Source organism: Somniosus microcephalus, chromosome 25 (assembly GCF_052327205.1).
Source record: "Somniosus microcephalus isolate GS21.2 chromosome 25, FLI_Smic_1.0, whole genome shotgun sequence".
NCBI lineage: Eukaryota > Metazoa > Chordata > Chondrichthyes > Squaliformes > Somniosidae > Somniosus > Somniosus microcephalus.
This window is the reverse complement of record NC_141011.1, coordinates 31,440,860-31,453,491: the sequence shown is the minus strand read 5'-3', so window position 1 is coordinate 31,453,491 and position 12,632 is coordinate 31,440,860. Positions and strand designations below refer to the sequence as shown.

Sequence of the window (12,632 nt, the reverse complement as noted above, 5' to 3'; positions counted from 1 at the left end):
GTCAGTCTGTGCGGATAGCTTCCCAAGGACTGAGAAGGCGTGCAAGACAATAATCAGCAGAGTAAATTCGAAGATAGTTTGAGCGCTTACGTATTCCGTTGGCAGAGCGACTCGATACAAATGAGAACTCGCACATTATCTCTTGGACGAAGTGGTCCTTTGCTCTTCATTTCACTGTGATCTAGGGTGGAGGGAATGAAAAATCCATCAGACGATAAAGATCATTTTGAATGAGATACACTGCACCATTGTTAAAAATAAGACAAATATCTCGATTTAAAAAAAAAAATGAAAATGGAACCAGTAGCTCAGTTGTTCTTGTACTTTTTCGATATGCAAGCAAGAAATCACGATGTAAACAAAATCCCTGGCTTGATCTAAACTCATGGTGGGAGACTGTGAGTCTGCTGCAATTATCTTTCATTAACATTGTCTACGAGATTCTATAAGACAGTGTCTCCATAATGTAGACTAGCAGTCTGCTCCAAGATCTCTATCAATGTTCCTCAATGTTAGGGGATAATGAAAGCAATGTGGGGGAGGGACTCACCCTCTGATTTTCTCTTTCCTTGTAGGAATGTGCCTCGTCTTTGCCTGGTACCTGCTCCCGAGAGCCAGACAGCTGCAGCCCTAAAGAAATCTACTCGTGCATCATCTTAGCTCATGCATTGTTCCTCGTCCCAGAAACAAATACTTCTCAATCGCCCACTCTCTCAAATATCTATCTCATTCACCCTTAGACTTTCCTACACTATCTGCCTCCCTGGCTGTCCATCCCACATGTTCATCACCTCTGTGTAAAGTAGTTAAATCTAAACTGGTTCTGCACCTTCCCTCTTCCGAGGTTTGAGCCAGCATTCCCTTGTTCTAGAGATTGAAGCAATCCCACATAAATTAAGCAGACTGCAATGTCTTTGTTCTCTTAAGAATCTGGAATATTTAAAGGGGCCGAATTTCCTTGACCCTCTTTCCAGCGTGGAGACGTTTGCAAGCATCGAGTGGGTGCCTGTGCCTTTAACTGTGTAACTGGGACACCCACCTCAGCAAGTCTGCAGCAATCCCATTGCCAGTAGAGCCAACTCGAAGAAATTTAAAGAAACAATTGGCAGAGCAATGGGTTGCACCATCAACACTGGCCTCTCAAAGATCAAACAATTGGTGGTTGTTGTTTTATTTGAGAGGCAAGTTTCTGTAGTGCAATCAATGGCTCTGCCTCCCCGAGCAGTCCATTCCATGTGTTCACCACCCTCTGCGTAAAGTAGTTAAACTGAAACTGTCTGCGTACCTCCCTTCATATGGTGCAATTCCAACAGTTGCACGTTCCTCCCAACCAAGTGGGCTGGACAATCAGGCAAGCAGAAAATGGAAGGCAATCCCACCTATTCCGAATACAGCAAAATTCATCCTAGTAACTCCAATGAGCCTTTTGTTTTCCAGAGTAAACAATCCCAGGTTCTACAACCTCTCCACATAGCTCAGATAGCTCAAGTGAGGCTTCAATTTTGTTGCCCTTTTCTGCACTGCCTCCAATCCTGGATATCCTTGCTGCAGTACACTGACTAGCATTGTATACAATACTCCACATGCGACCATACAAATGCCTATACACACTCCATCGCCTCCTAGGATGTGCACTCTTTCCCTCTGGCTATAAATCCCAAGACCTGGTTAGCGTTCCTCACTGTTGCCTCACATTATGCTCTTGGCTTCAATGAGCTGTCCACCAATCTGGGGGATTCCTTGGATAGCTGTCGAGCTATGTAATTTAGATAGCTACTGTCTTATTTTCTTTCCCTAGTTGAATTACCTTGCAATTGTCCACATTAAATGCCACTTACCCTTCATCAGCCCAACATACCAAGGTCCTTTCGCACGCAATTGGTTTGCCAGTTCCCAATTGTTTGACCCCACCCCACCCCGGCCCCATCTCATGTCAACTGCAAACTTAGCTTTGCTTTTTGTTCCTAGCTCCAAAGCACGTAGTGACACAGCAAACAGTAGCAGCCCCAGAACTGATTCCCATAGTATCCTCTTAGTGGGCCCTTGCCGTGTGAATGCAACTCCATTCACAACCACCCTTTGCTTTCTGTAGTTTAGCCAATTTTCAATCCAATTGCCACACCTTCCTCCCGTGTAGACTAATTGCTTGTGCAACATGGCGTCAAAATCCTTGCCAACATCTTAGAAGCACAGAATTTGTTGTCAATAAGGCCCATCGTCCTCAGAGAATTCCAGTAAATTGTTCGGCAAGACCTCAATTTTTTTGGATGTTTTCTAACCTTCTTATGCTAGATTACTTTGTTTTCATTAGAGCAAAGGAGGTTGAGGGGTGATTTGATAGAGGTGTACAAGATTATGATGGGTTTGGATAGGCTAGACGGGGAAAGGCTGTTCCCAATAGTTGACGGTACAAGGACTAGGGGACACAGATTTAAGGTTTTGGGCAAGAGATACAGGGGGGACGTGAGGAAAAACAGTTTTACGCAGTGAGTGGTGATGACCTGGAACTCGCTGCCGACGGAAGTGGTGGAAGCGGACACACTCAATGTTTTCAAGGGGAGACTGGATAGGCACAAGAGGAAAATAAATTTGCAGGGCTACGGGGATAGAGGGGACTGACTGGATTGCTGTACAGAGAGCTGGCACGGACTCGATGGGTCGAATGACCTCTCTGTGCCATTATGACTCTATGGGCTGGATTTTACCAGCCCTGAGGAGGCGGGTTTGGAGGCGGGACTGCTGGGAAAGTCAAAAAGAATGGGAGCGGGTCCCGACCACACTCCCAACCCACTTCCAACCAATCTTCCCGGGAGTCGCGTCCCCGATTTGTGCAGGTAGTTAACAGGCAGTTGAGGCTTTTCCCAATTTTTCGACTGCTGCTGCGGGCTTCCCAACGTCAGGGAACCCCGCCAGGGTAAGTGAGGCGTGCTATGGGTCTGTTATGTTGGTGTTTGGATAACAGCTGCAGAAGGATGCAATGGGACAATGGTTAGTATCAGAGGTAAGGAAATGTTGGGAAAGTAATTTTTATTGTGGTTAGATGTTTCTGCAGGTGACAAGCTGTGAAGTGTTTGTGTAGCCTCATTTCATCGGAAGAAGTGACAAATGGCTTCTGCAATCTCAGCTGCAACTGCCATCTGTTTTATCCTAAGGAGAGAGTAATTGGAGAGCCTGGGTGCAAGGGCTCACCTGTGTACAGTGATTGTCAGTGTTTGACAGCACCTCAATGCTATCAAACACTGACAATTCATCTGTCAAACAAGTGTGGTGCATGCCTTCAAGAAAACCAGCAGATGAAGCGTCATCAACTGACGTCAACTGACACCGGCTTTCCCTTAAGTGGCCGGCAAACCCGCAGGGTGGGCTTAACAAGGCCAATCAGGGCAAAATAGCAACTGTTTGTCAGACGTCACTGGGGGTGGGACTGGAACCCAAAAACCAGCAGTCCCGCCCCCAACTCGTCTCGGTAAGTAAAATCCAGCCCTTTGACTCTATGACTTCAACTCTTCATATCTTAAATCACTCTCATAGGTGAGTCCCAACTCTAAACGCTTGAGAGTGTCTATCCTGGCCTTGTCATCTAGGTAAGTTTTCAACAACACACCCAGTTAAATGAACAGTAAGTAATGTTTGGTAATTGTTTTCAGATAGCGAGCTATCTTATTCTCCATCAGTCTTTGCAAGCAATAGTGAAGCACATCAATGGGTTTGAGTTTAAAAATATTAAACAATTTATTACACAAATAACAAACAAGTGAATAATGTAAGAGTGATATGATATGGTTACATATTTAAAATAGAAATTCATCTACCTCCTCAAGTAGATTAAATAATAAAAAGATTTCAACTGTAAAGAACTATAAATGACTTTTAAATACACACTGTTTCTGGTTTCTTCCAGGAATTTCAAACTATTAGTCCTTTTCAAACTGCCACTGGCTGACCACTTAAGGTAGTTATGGGGGTTCAAAGGATTTTGAATGAGAGATCTGTGGCTGATCTTCTCCCAGTCATTAGTCAGTCTGCAGCCAGCAGAGATCCAGGGCTACGTAAGACATGGTTGGTAGTGTTTTGCCATGTAAGAAATGAACAACAGTGTTCAAGGATCAAGCTTACGTTAGGGCTTAGTGCAGGAGAAGTGTCTTTGTTGCTTTGACAGGACAGGTAAAGGTTCACTTTACCTTTGTGGAGGATGTGAGGTCTACTTAAGGGAGTGCCTGATGATGTTGACCCAAGAAGACGGTCTAGCAACAAAACAGAGCAACGTAACGTGACCAATATTTGGTAGCCGCTTCTTTAAGTTCCCTTGCATAATGTCCACACGGGCCTGGTGCCTTGTCCTCCTTTAAAAATGGCTTTGCTGCTTCAGTACTTGTGCATAAGGCTGTTAGGGGGAAAAATTCAGTTGCTTTGTGCCTCCCGTTAACGCCCTAAGAGGGCACTAATGGGGCGCAAAGCAACTAGCGCCTGGGCGCGGCGCCGCCTACGCCTCCCGCGAAATTCAGCGGGAGGTTAGTGGCGGCGATAACCATTAGCGCCCCGCGGTGCTGCGCCGCTGCCGATAACTTAATCACCGTGCGCAGCGCCCCAGCCGCAATCCCTGGGAGCGCCCCCTGACTTACCGTCGGATGCTACCTGCAGCCGGGGCAGTGCTATTTAAAGGCGAGGTGCGGGGCAGCCATTTTTGTTGCTGGCCACCTGCCAGCACCTGCCTGCGCTCCCGTCCCCGGCCTGCTTACCCGCCTCCCCCGTGGAGTGCCAGTTGCGCTCCATGAGCCCGGCACTTCTGCTGGCACTCCCGGTCCCCGGGGTCCCAGCTGGACCCTGGGTCACGCTGCACAAGGCCCCTCCCCTTTAAGAAGGGGAGGAAGGCCTGCAATACTGTAGCATGCCGTGCCGTAACGCCGTGCAATATTCCCTCGCAGCACCCCAAGAGGGAGGCGGGGCACTACCCTCTTGGGGCGCTACCACTCAATTTCCGTCGTGGGGGCGCTAATTTTTCTGGGGCGAAAGGGGGCACTAACTCAATTTTTAGCCCTTAGTCTTTTACACTTAGTAATGGAGGCATTGTTTAGTGCTACACCAGCCTTTTGCAATATGGCTTTTTTGGAGGCAGATGAGGGGAAACAACAATAAATCCCTCTGACAGCTGCTGAAGTTATTCACCTGGCTCACTCAAGAGCCCCTCATAACTGCTCCCTATCACAGCGCGAGACATCCCCTGCCTCGACCACACAACTACTCCATCCCAACTGAAATAAAAGAGAAGCCTCTCAGTCGACCCAGCACTCTCCTATTCCCACACCACCCGCCTTCATACCCACATTTGCTTTCCCTGTTCCTCCACCTACTACTTGGCACCACGGTGCTGCCCTTTTACCAACTTCCTCCAAGGATGCCCATACTTCTGCTTCGGGTGCTGATGTCTGCCCAGCACAGCAGCATACATTCATTCTCGGGGGATGACACCTTTAAATGAACATTAATACCACCTGTTATAAATCTCATCATCATAAAGAAACTACTCATGAAATAACACTGGACGGCCAGCTGGTGGTGCCGTCCAAGGAGTATAAATACTCGGGCGTGGGCCCAGCTTGTTCAGGGACATTTTTATAAGACAGAAACTAGTGAAGTACAACTAGGCCTCCATGTTCTGAAACAAGTTGATTAAAGCCTTGCTTTACACTCAAACCAAGTGCGGAGTGAGTTTTATTACGTCACCACTAGCATACAAATCACAACTTCCAGCAGGCGTAAATGGATTTTAAAAACTTACCATTGAGTCCTCAGAAGCTGTCCACAGGAAAATCCTGCTCCCATTACCTTTCTAATTCGAAGACCTTCTGGCTCTCTCACGGGGCTTTCATTTAATAATCCTCTTTAAGATTGCTGGTGCCCTTAAGGTCCAGGCAACAACCCGACTCCCTGTTAGCTGCCTTCCTGGGGCCAACAGAGAGCCCCTAATGCAATTCAGGCACAACAGGAAGATCAGGTGCTGAGAACACAGGTACGCTGTGCTCAGATTGCTCCCATACAGCGCTGGGAGAGGAACATCGGACCTGAAAATTCTGATCGAAGCATTACATTTCCTAGCAAAGTGTTTACCCATTTATCAGGATTAAATTTGCATGGTTCATGTTACATTGTTATAGTATCACATCGTTAAATGGAACTACTTTGGTATGGAACTACTTTGGTATGGTGTAGTTCTATTGCTATGTGGCACACTGTGCACGGGCAGTGCACAGTGTAGCGTCAGACATCTTGTAGCACTCCGCACCATGCGGCAGCACTGTAACAAAGCAAGAAATACAGCTAAGTAAAAGCACTAACTAAAATGAACTAAAAGTATCTGTAATATATATATATATCTATATATATAAATCGGTACTTCTGTCTGTCTGTCATTCTGTCATTCTGTCTGTCATCGCGTGTGCGTCTGTCGGGTATGCGCTCGAAAGTTACAGGGCGTACCTACGCGCGCGTTACCTCCAAAGAAAGCTTACGCTTCCGAGATGGTTTTAAGCGTATTTACGTTTCGGTCGGGCTAAAATCGCGCCCGCGGTATCCCAAAAACCTTAACATTCCACTCATTAGCATCTCATTATCCGCTCATTAGCGACAGAGTGACCTCGAGCTCGACCAATCATACGCCGGGTTGCTGGCGTGTGCCGCCGGGCCAATTGGTGCGTGTGTGGCCGGGCCTTATCCTTCTGAACCGAGGTGAGTCGCCGCCATCTTGATTCCAAACTTTTCCTTTCTTTTTCCCGCTTTCTGCATCTTAAAAAAAAACGTTGCTTTTAAAACACATATTTAAAAAAAAAATGATTTAGAAAGTAATTAACTTATCTAATCTCATTAATTTTCCTACCTTGCCCCGTTTTTCCAGGTAGGCCTAGAAGCCTCGGCGTCTCCTCTGCACCCACGGCCGAGCTAGGCACCTCCCGGCCCCACTCGAAGGCTGGAGGGCCGAGCCTCAGCCCAGCGCCGCTAGGGTGCGCGCGCAGCAGGAGCTGAGACGCGACGTCTCTCTCTGGCTCGGCCGGCGGGTGGGGCTTGCTGAGCGTCCAGCGTTACCCTGGCAACCCGGCCCGCCGGCCGTCTCGCACAGCCGCAATCGGCGGTCTTCACCTCGGGGGGGGGGGGCCGCGACCCTCGGGGGGGGGGGCGCAACCCTCAGGAGGGGCCGCGCGCGCAGCAGGAGCAGCTGAGACGCGGCGTCTCTCTCTCTGGCTCGGCCGGGGGGCGGGGCTTGGTCAGCGTCATGGTTACCCTGGCAACCGGGCCCGCCGGCCGAGCCAGAGAGAGACGCCGCGTCTCAGCTCCTGCTGCGCGCGCAATCGGCGGTCTTCACCTCGGGGGGGGGGGCCGCGACCCTCGGGGGGGGCCCCCACCCTCCCCTCCCTTTTTCCCCCCCCGCCCTCCCTTCCCCCCTCCCTTCCCCCCCCCGCCCTCCCTTCCCTCCCCCCCTCCCTCTCTCTCTTCCCCCCAGTCGCTCTCTCTCTTCCCCCCAGTCGCTCTCTCTCTTCCCCCCAGTCGCTCTCTCTCTTCCCCCCAGTCGCTCTCTCTCTTCCCCCCAGTCGCTCTCTCTCTTCCCCCCAGTCGCTCTCTCTCTTCCCCCCAGTCGCTCTCTCTCTTCCCCCCAGTCGCTCTCTCTCTTCCCCCCCAGTCGCTCTCTCTCTTCCCCCCAGTCACTCTCTCTCTCTCTTCCAACAACAACATTCCCTCGAAAAAGCCTCGGCACCGCCGGGCACTTCAGCTAGTCTTCTATATATATATAAAAGGATACTTCTGTCCGTCATTCCATCTGTCTGTCTGTCTTGAATAAACTCGAAAGTTATAGAGCGTACCTACACGTGCGTTACGTCGAAAGAAAGCTGACGATTCCAGAACCGTCATAAGCGTATTTACTTTTCGGTCAGACTAAAATTGTTCGCGCGTTATGCAAAAAACCTTCAAAATTAAACTCATTATCTGCTAATAGCATTGATTGACTGACGTCAAGTTCGACCAATCCTGTGCCACCACGATTGACCAATCCTACAGTTCAGTCGCCTGATGGTTGGCCAATCACTGCGTCTGTGGGTGGGACTAATGCTTTTCAACTCCGGCATCGGGCAGCCATTGCTTCACTACTTCCAGCTCAAAATCTGCTAATCCAGCTTCTAAAAAGTTAGTATCTCTTTTAAAAATAACATCACATTTACCAAAAACGTTTTATAAGTACTTTCACTTTCATCTTTGAAGCTATTAAAAGGTAGAAATGTTGCCCGGCAGCAGATTCACAAAGGGACACAGAGACAGGCCCCAAAGCCTGGGACTCGATTTAAAACGTTGCCCGGCAGCAGATTCACACAGGGACAGACAGACAGGCCCCAAAAGCCTGGGACTCGATTTAAACCGCCCGGCCCAAAACAGCCCTGGCAACGCCGGGGCCCCCCCAGCTAGTATAGTATATAAGAACACAAGGAGACACAACATGGTGGCAGCGGTGGTGATAAATTCAGCAACCATCTAGAGCCTAATTCCAATCACCATATACACAGATATAAATTCCAGAGTCTAAGACAGGAACCCAGTGAAACAGCTGACAATTTCCTGACAAGGCTGAGAAATGAAGCCAGCAAGTGTAAATTTAAGGAAATGGAGGAAAGGCTTGTGGACCAGCTAATATGGGGGTCAGCGCATGTAGAGGTACAAAAAGCCCTGATAGGAAAAGAAAAGCTCAGAATAACAGCGGCTATGGATACTGCGAGAGCTCATGAAGCCATGAAGCAGCAAATGAAAACGCTTATTTCTCAAACGGCTGACATACGGACGGCTTCTGAGATGGACAACAGAGTGGATGCAGTGAGAGAAAAGTATAACACACAAAGACATGCACATAACAACGGGGGAAACATGTGCAGAAATTGTGGAAGACCGCACGATTACACAGACAAGAGGAAATGTCCAGCATATGGAACAAGTTGCAATGCATGTGGCAAACTAAACCACTGGGAAAAGAGGTGTAGAATGAAGAAAGAAGGAACATACATCAAAAACAAAGGCGGACAGCAGAACCAGAGAAAGAAACACAATATCCATGCCATGGATGAGCAGGATGATGATGATGATCACGACAATGCACTGAACATCGAAACCATAAAGATACAGCTTCACGAGATGTCCAGAGCAGAAAATACTCCGAGGAGAGAATTGCACACCATCATCCAAATAAAAAAAAAGGTCAAAGGTCGGCCCACAACCATCAACTTAAAGTTGAAGCTGGACACAGGGGCTCAGAGCAACATTCTCCCATTGAGACTGTACCAGCAGATCTTTCCCGAAAACCTGAGAGAAGATGGCTACCCGAAAAATGGTTGTTTAAAGGCAAGTAATGTCACGCTGACAGCATACGGGGGGAGTGAGATTAAACAACTCGGAATAACCTTTATCAAAGGGACACATAAAAGAAAGATCAACTGCATGTTCTATGTCACCGACACTGAGGGGCCAGCGATCCTGGGATTAAACAGCTGCGAGAAGTTGAGATTGATCTCAGTGCATCACGAGCTGACGGAAATGCCACTGAAGATAGACAGCAACACCCCACTGGAGAACTGCCCACAAATCAAGAGTAAAAAAGACTTGATAGACATGTATCCGGAATGTTTCGATGATACAGTGGGATGTTTTGGAGATTTCCAATACCACATCACCATCGATCCAGAGGTAAAGCCCGTTATCTATGCTCCATGAAAAGTACCCATCGAGCTGAAGACAAAGCTTGAAAGAGAGCTAAAGGAGATGGAAGAAAAGGGAGTGATCGTAAAGGTCACTGAACCCACAGACTGGGTAAACTCAATTGTGGTATGAGAAAAGCCAAACGGGCGTCTCAGAATATGTTTGGACCCCAAAGATCTAAACCAGGCGATAAAGAGGGACCACTATCCCACCACAACGCTAGAGGAGATTACACCATCACTGGCAGGAGTCAAGGTTTTCTCAAAACTAGATGCCAGAAATGGATATTGGAACGTGAAGTTGGATGAGGAATCAACAACACTGACAACATTCAACACACCATTTGGGCGTTACAAATTCCTGCGGCTACCATTCGGGTTAAAGGTCAGTCAAGATATCTTTCAACAGAAAATAGACGAGACATACAGAGGCTGTGAAGGAGCTATAGGAATAGCTGATGATATTCAGATCTATGGAGCAGATGAAAGAGACCATGACATGCACTTACATGAGGCCATAGAGAGTACCAGGAAGGCTGGCATCAAGTTAAATGCAGATAAGTGCATAGTTAAAGTCAAGGAATGCCAATTCTTCGGTATGATTTATACACCAGAGGGAGTCAAGCCAAATCCAGAGAAGATTGCAGCGATTGCTGAAATGAAACCACCCAAAGACAAGAAAGAGCTGAGGAGTTACCTCGGCTTGGTCCAATACATGAGTTCTTTCATCCCACACATGTCGGAACATACAACAAATCTCAGAGAGCTATTGAAAGAAGACGCTGAATACCAGTGGTCTGAATCACACGAAAGGAATTTCAAACAACTTAAAGAACTGTTGTGCAAAGAAACAAGTCTGTCATATTATGACAGAAGAAAACCAGTCACTCTGCAAGTAGACACTTCTACCAGAGGACTAGGGGCAGCTCTGGTGCAGGAAGGAAAGCCGATAGCTTTCGCATCAAAGGCCTTGACGTCAGCCGAGACAAGATACGCCAACATAGAAAGAGAACTATTAGCAGTAGTGTACGGATGCGAGAAATTCCATACATACCTGTATGGCAGGCGATTTACAATAGAGAGTGACCATCGTCCACTAGAACAGATCTATAAGAAGAATCTGTGCAAAGCGCCTGCAAGACTGCAAAGACTACTTCTAAGGCTCCAAAGCTATGACTTCACGCTTAAATATAAGCCAGGAAAGGAAATGGTGCAAGCAGATGCGTTGTCTCGATTGTCACCATATGAGAAACACGAGGTGGAGGGCCTAACAGTAAAACTCCACCACCTAGTGAATGTTACCCCTACAAAGCTTAGTCAAATCAGAGATGAGACTAGCAAAGATGAGGAATTGCAACTACTCACACAACAAGTAATACAGGGGTGGCCGGAGAGAATCCAGCAGGTACAGGTGACAATTCATCAATACTGGATGATTAAAGACGATATTGCAGTAGAAGACGGTATTCTCCTTGCTGGATCGAGGATCATCGTGCCAAAGATGATGCAGACACAACTTCTCCATCTCATACATGAAGGCCACATGGGAATGGAGAAATGCAAGCTGAGAGCCAGATCAGCTGTATACTGGATAGGCATGTACAAAAATATCGAACAGATGGTCTCTGCATGTGGTATATGCCAGAAATACAGAAATGCACAACAGAAAGAGGAGATGATACCTAGTGAAATACCATCAAGACCATGACACGCTGTTGGGGCAGATCTCTTCATGTGCAATCAAGAATGGTATCTCATAGTGGCAGATTACTATTCCAAGTTTCCTTTTGTGAGAAGGATGAAAGACTTGAGAGCCACAACTACCACCAGGATTGCAAAGAGCTTGTTTGCTGAACAAGGAGTCCCGGAAAAGGTAATCTGTGACAATGGAACCCAGTTCACATCGAGTGAATTCAGAGCTCTGGCAGAAAAGTATGGGTTCAAAATAGTAACCTCATCCCCACATTTCCCAAGGGGACACGAGTTCATCGAAAGACAGATCCAGACTGTCAAGAGAACTCTCATCAAAAGTAGTGAGATGGGGGAAGACCAAGACCTTGCCCTCCTATCACTCAGATCAATACCACTGAAAGCAGACATGAAATCACCTGCGGAGTTGCTGAATGGGAGGAAGTTTAAGACTACACTACCAGCAAAAATACATCCTCCCCAGGACCAGGAGGACGTCAGACAAAAGTTGGCAGAAGTACAAATCATAGGAAGCAAACATTATGATAAACATGCAAAGAAGCTACCAGAATTGCTGAATGGATAATCAGTGCATGTGCAAGACCCGGTGTTGAAAACCTGGAATCCAGCCAAGGTCATTGGAAAAGCTGATACTCCAAGATCCTACTTCGTAGAGACTGAACCTGGTAACCAACACAGACGGAACAGACTCCACATCAGACCTTCACCTGAACTGGATAAGCAGCAGACAACAGCAGCAACATTGACAACACCAGCTACCACAAGCAGTACAACACCAGAAACAAGCGCTACAAATCAAACAACCACGAGCATGCACACTCCAACTCCAAAGGCGACAGCAACAACAACGAGAGCGGAACACACCAAAACACCGCAGAGAGGAATGGTCACCACCAAATCCACAAGATGGAGGGACAACATCCAACCACCTAAGCGATATCGCGAATAAAAAAAAACTCACGATTCTTTGTAGTTGATAATAATAGTTTAGATATAATATTTGTTAATTTAAATTGTTAAATTTCATGTTTTAGTTTTTTGAGAAAGAGGGATGTTACATTGTTATAGTATCACATCGTTAAATGGAACTACTTTGGTATGGAACTACTTTGGTATGGTGTAGTTATATTGCTATGTGGCACACTGTGCACGGGCAGTGCACAGTGCTGCGTCGGACATCTTGTAGCATTCCGC

The 12,632-nt window shown here is 47.3% G+C and overlaps 1 protein-coding gene across 6 annotated transcripts in view; it reads right to left on the bottom strand.

The window, feature by feature from the left end:
- c1qtnf12 (C1q and TNF related 12) overlaps positions 1-12,632 on the bottom strand; it is a 106,611-nt gene that overhangs the window by 33,019 nt on the left and 60,960 nt on the right. For all 6 annotated transcript variants that reach the window (XR_015073526.1, XR_015073525.1, XM_085967096.1 and 3 more), the window contains one exon: positions 91-181. Coding sequence is in view for 4 of the 6 variants with exons in the window: in XM_085967096.1 (XP_085823222.1) it covers positions 91-181 (91 nt within the window). In the remaining 2 variants the exon portion in view is untranslated. The remainder of the gene's footprint in view (positions 1-90; positions 182-12,632) is intronic.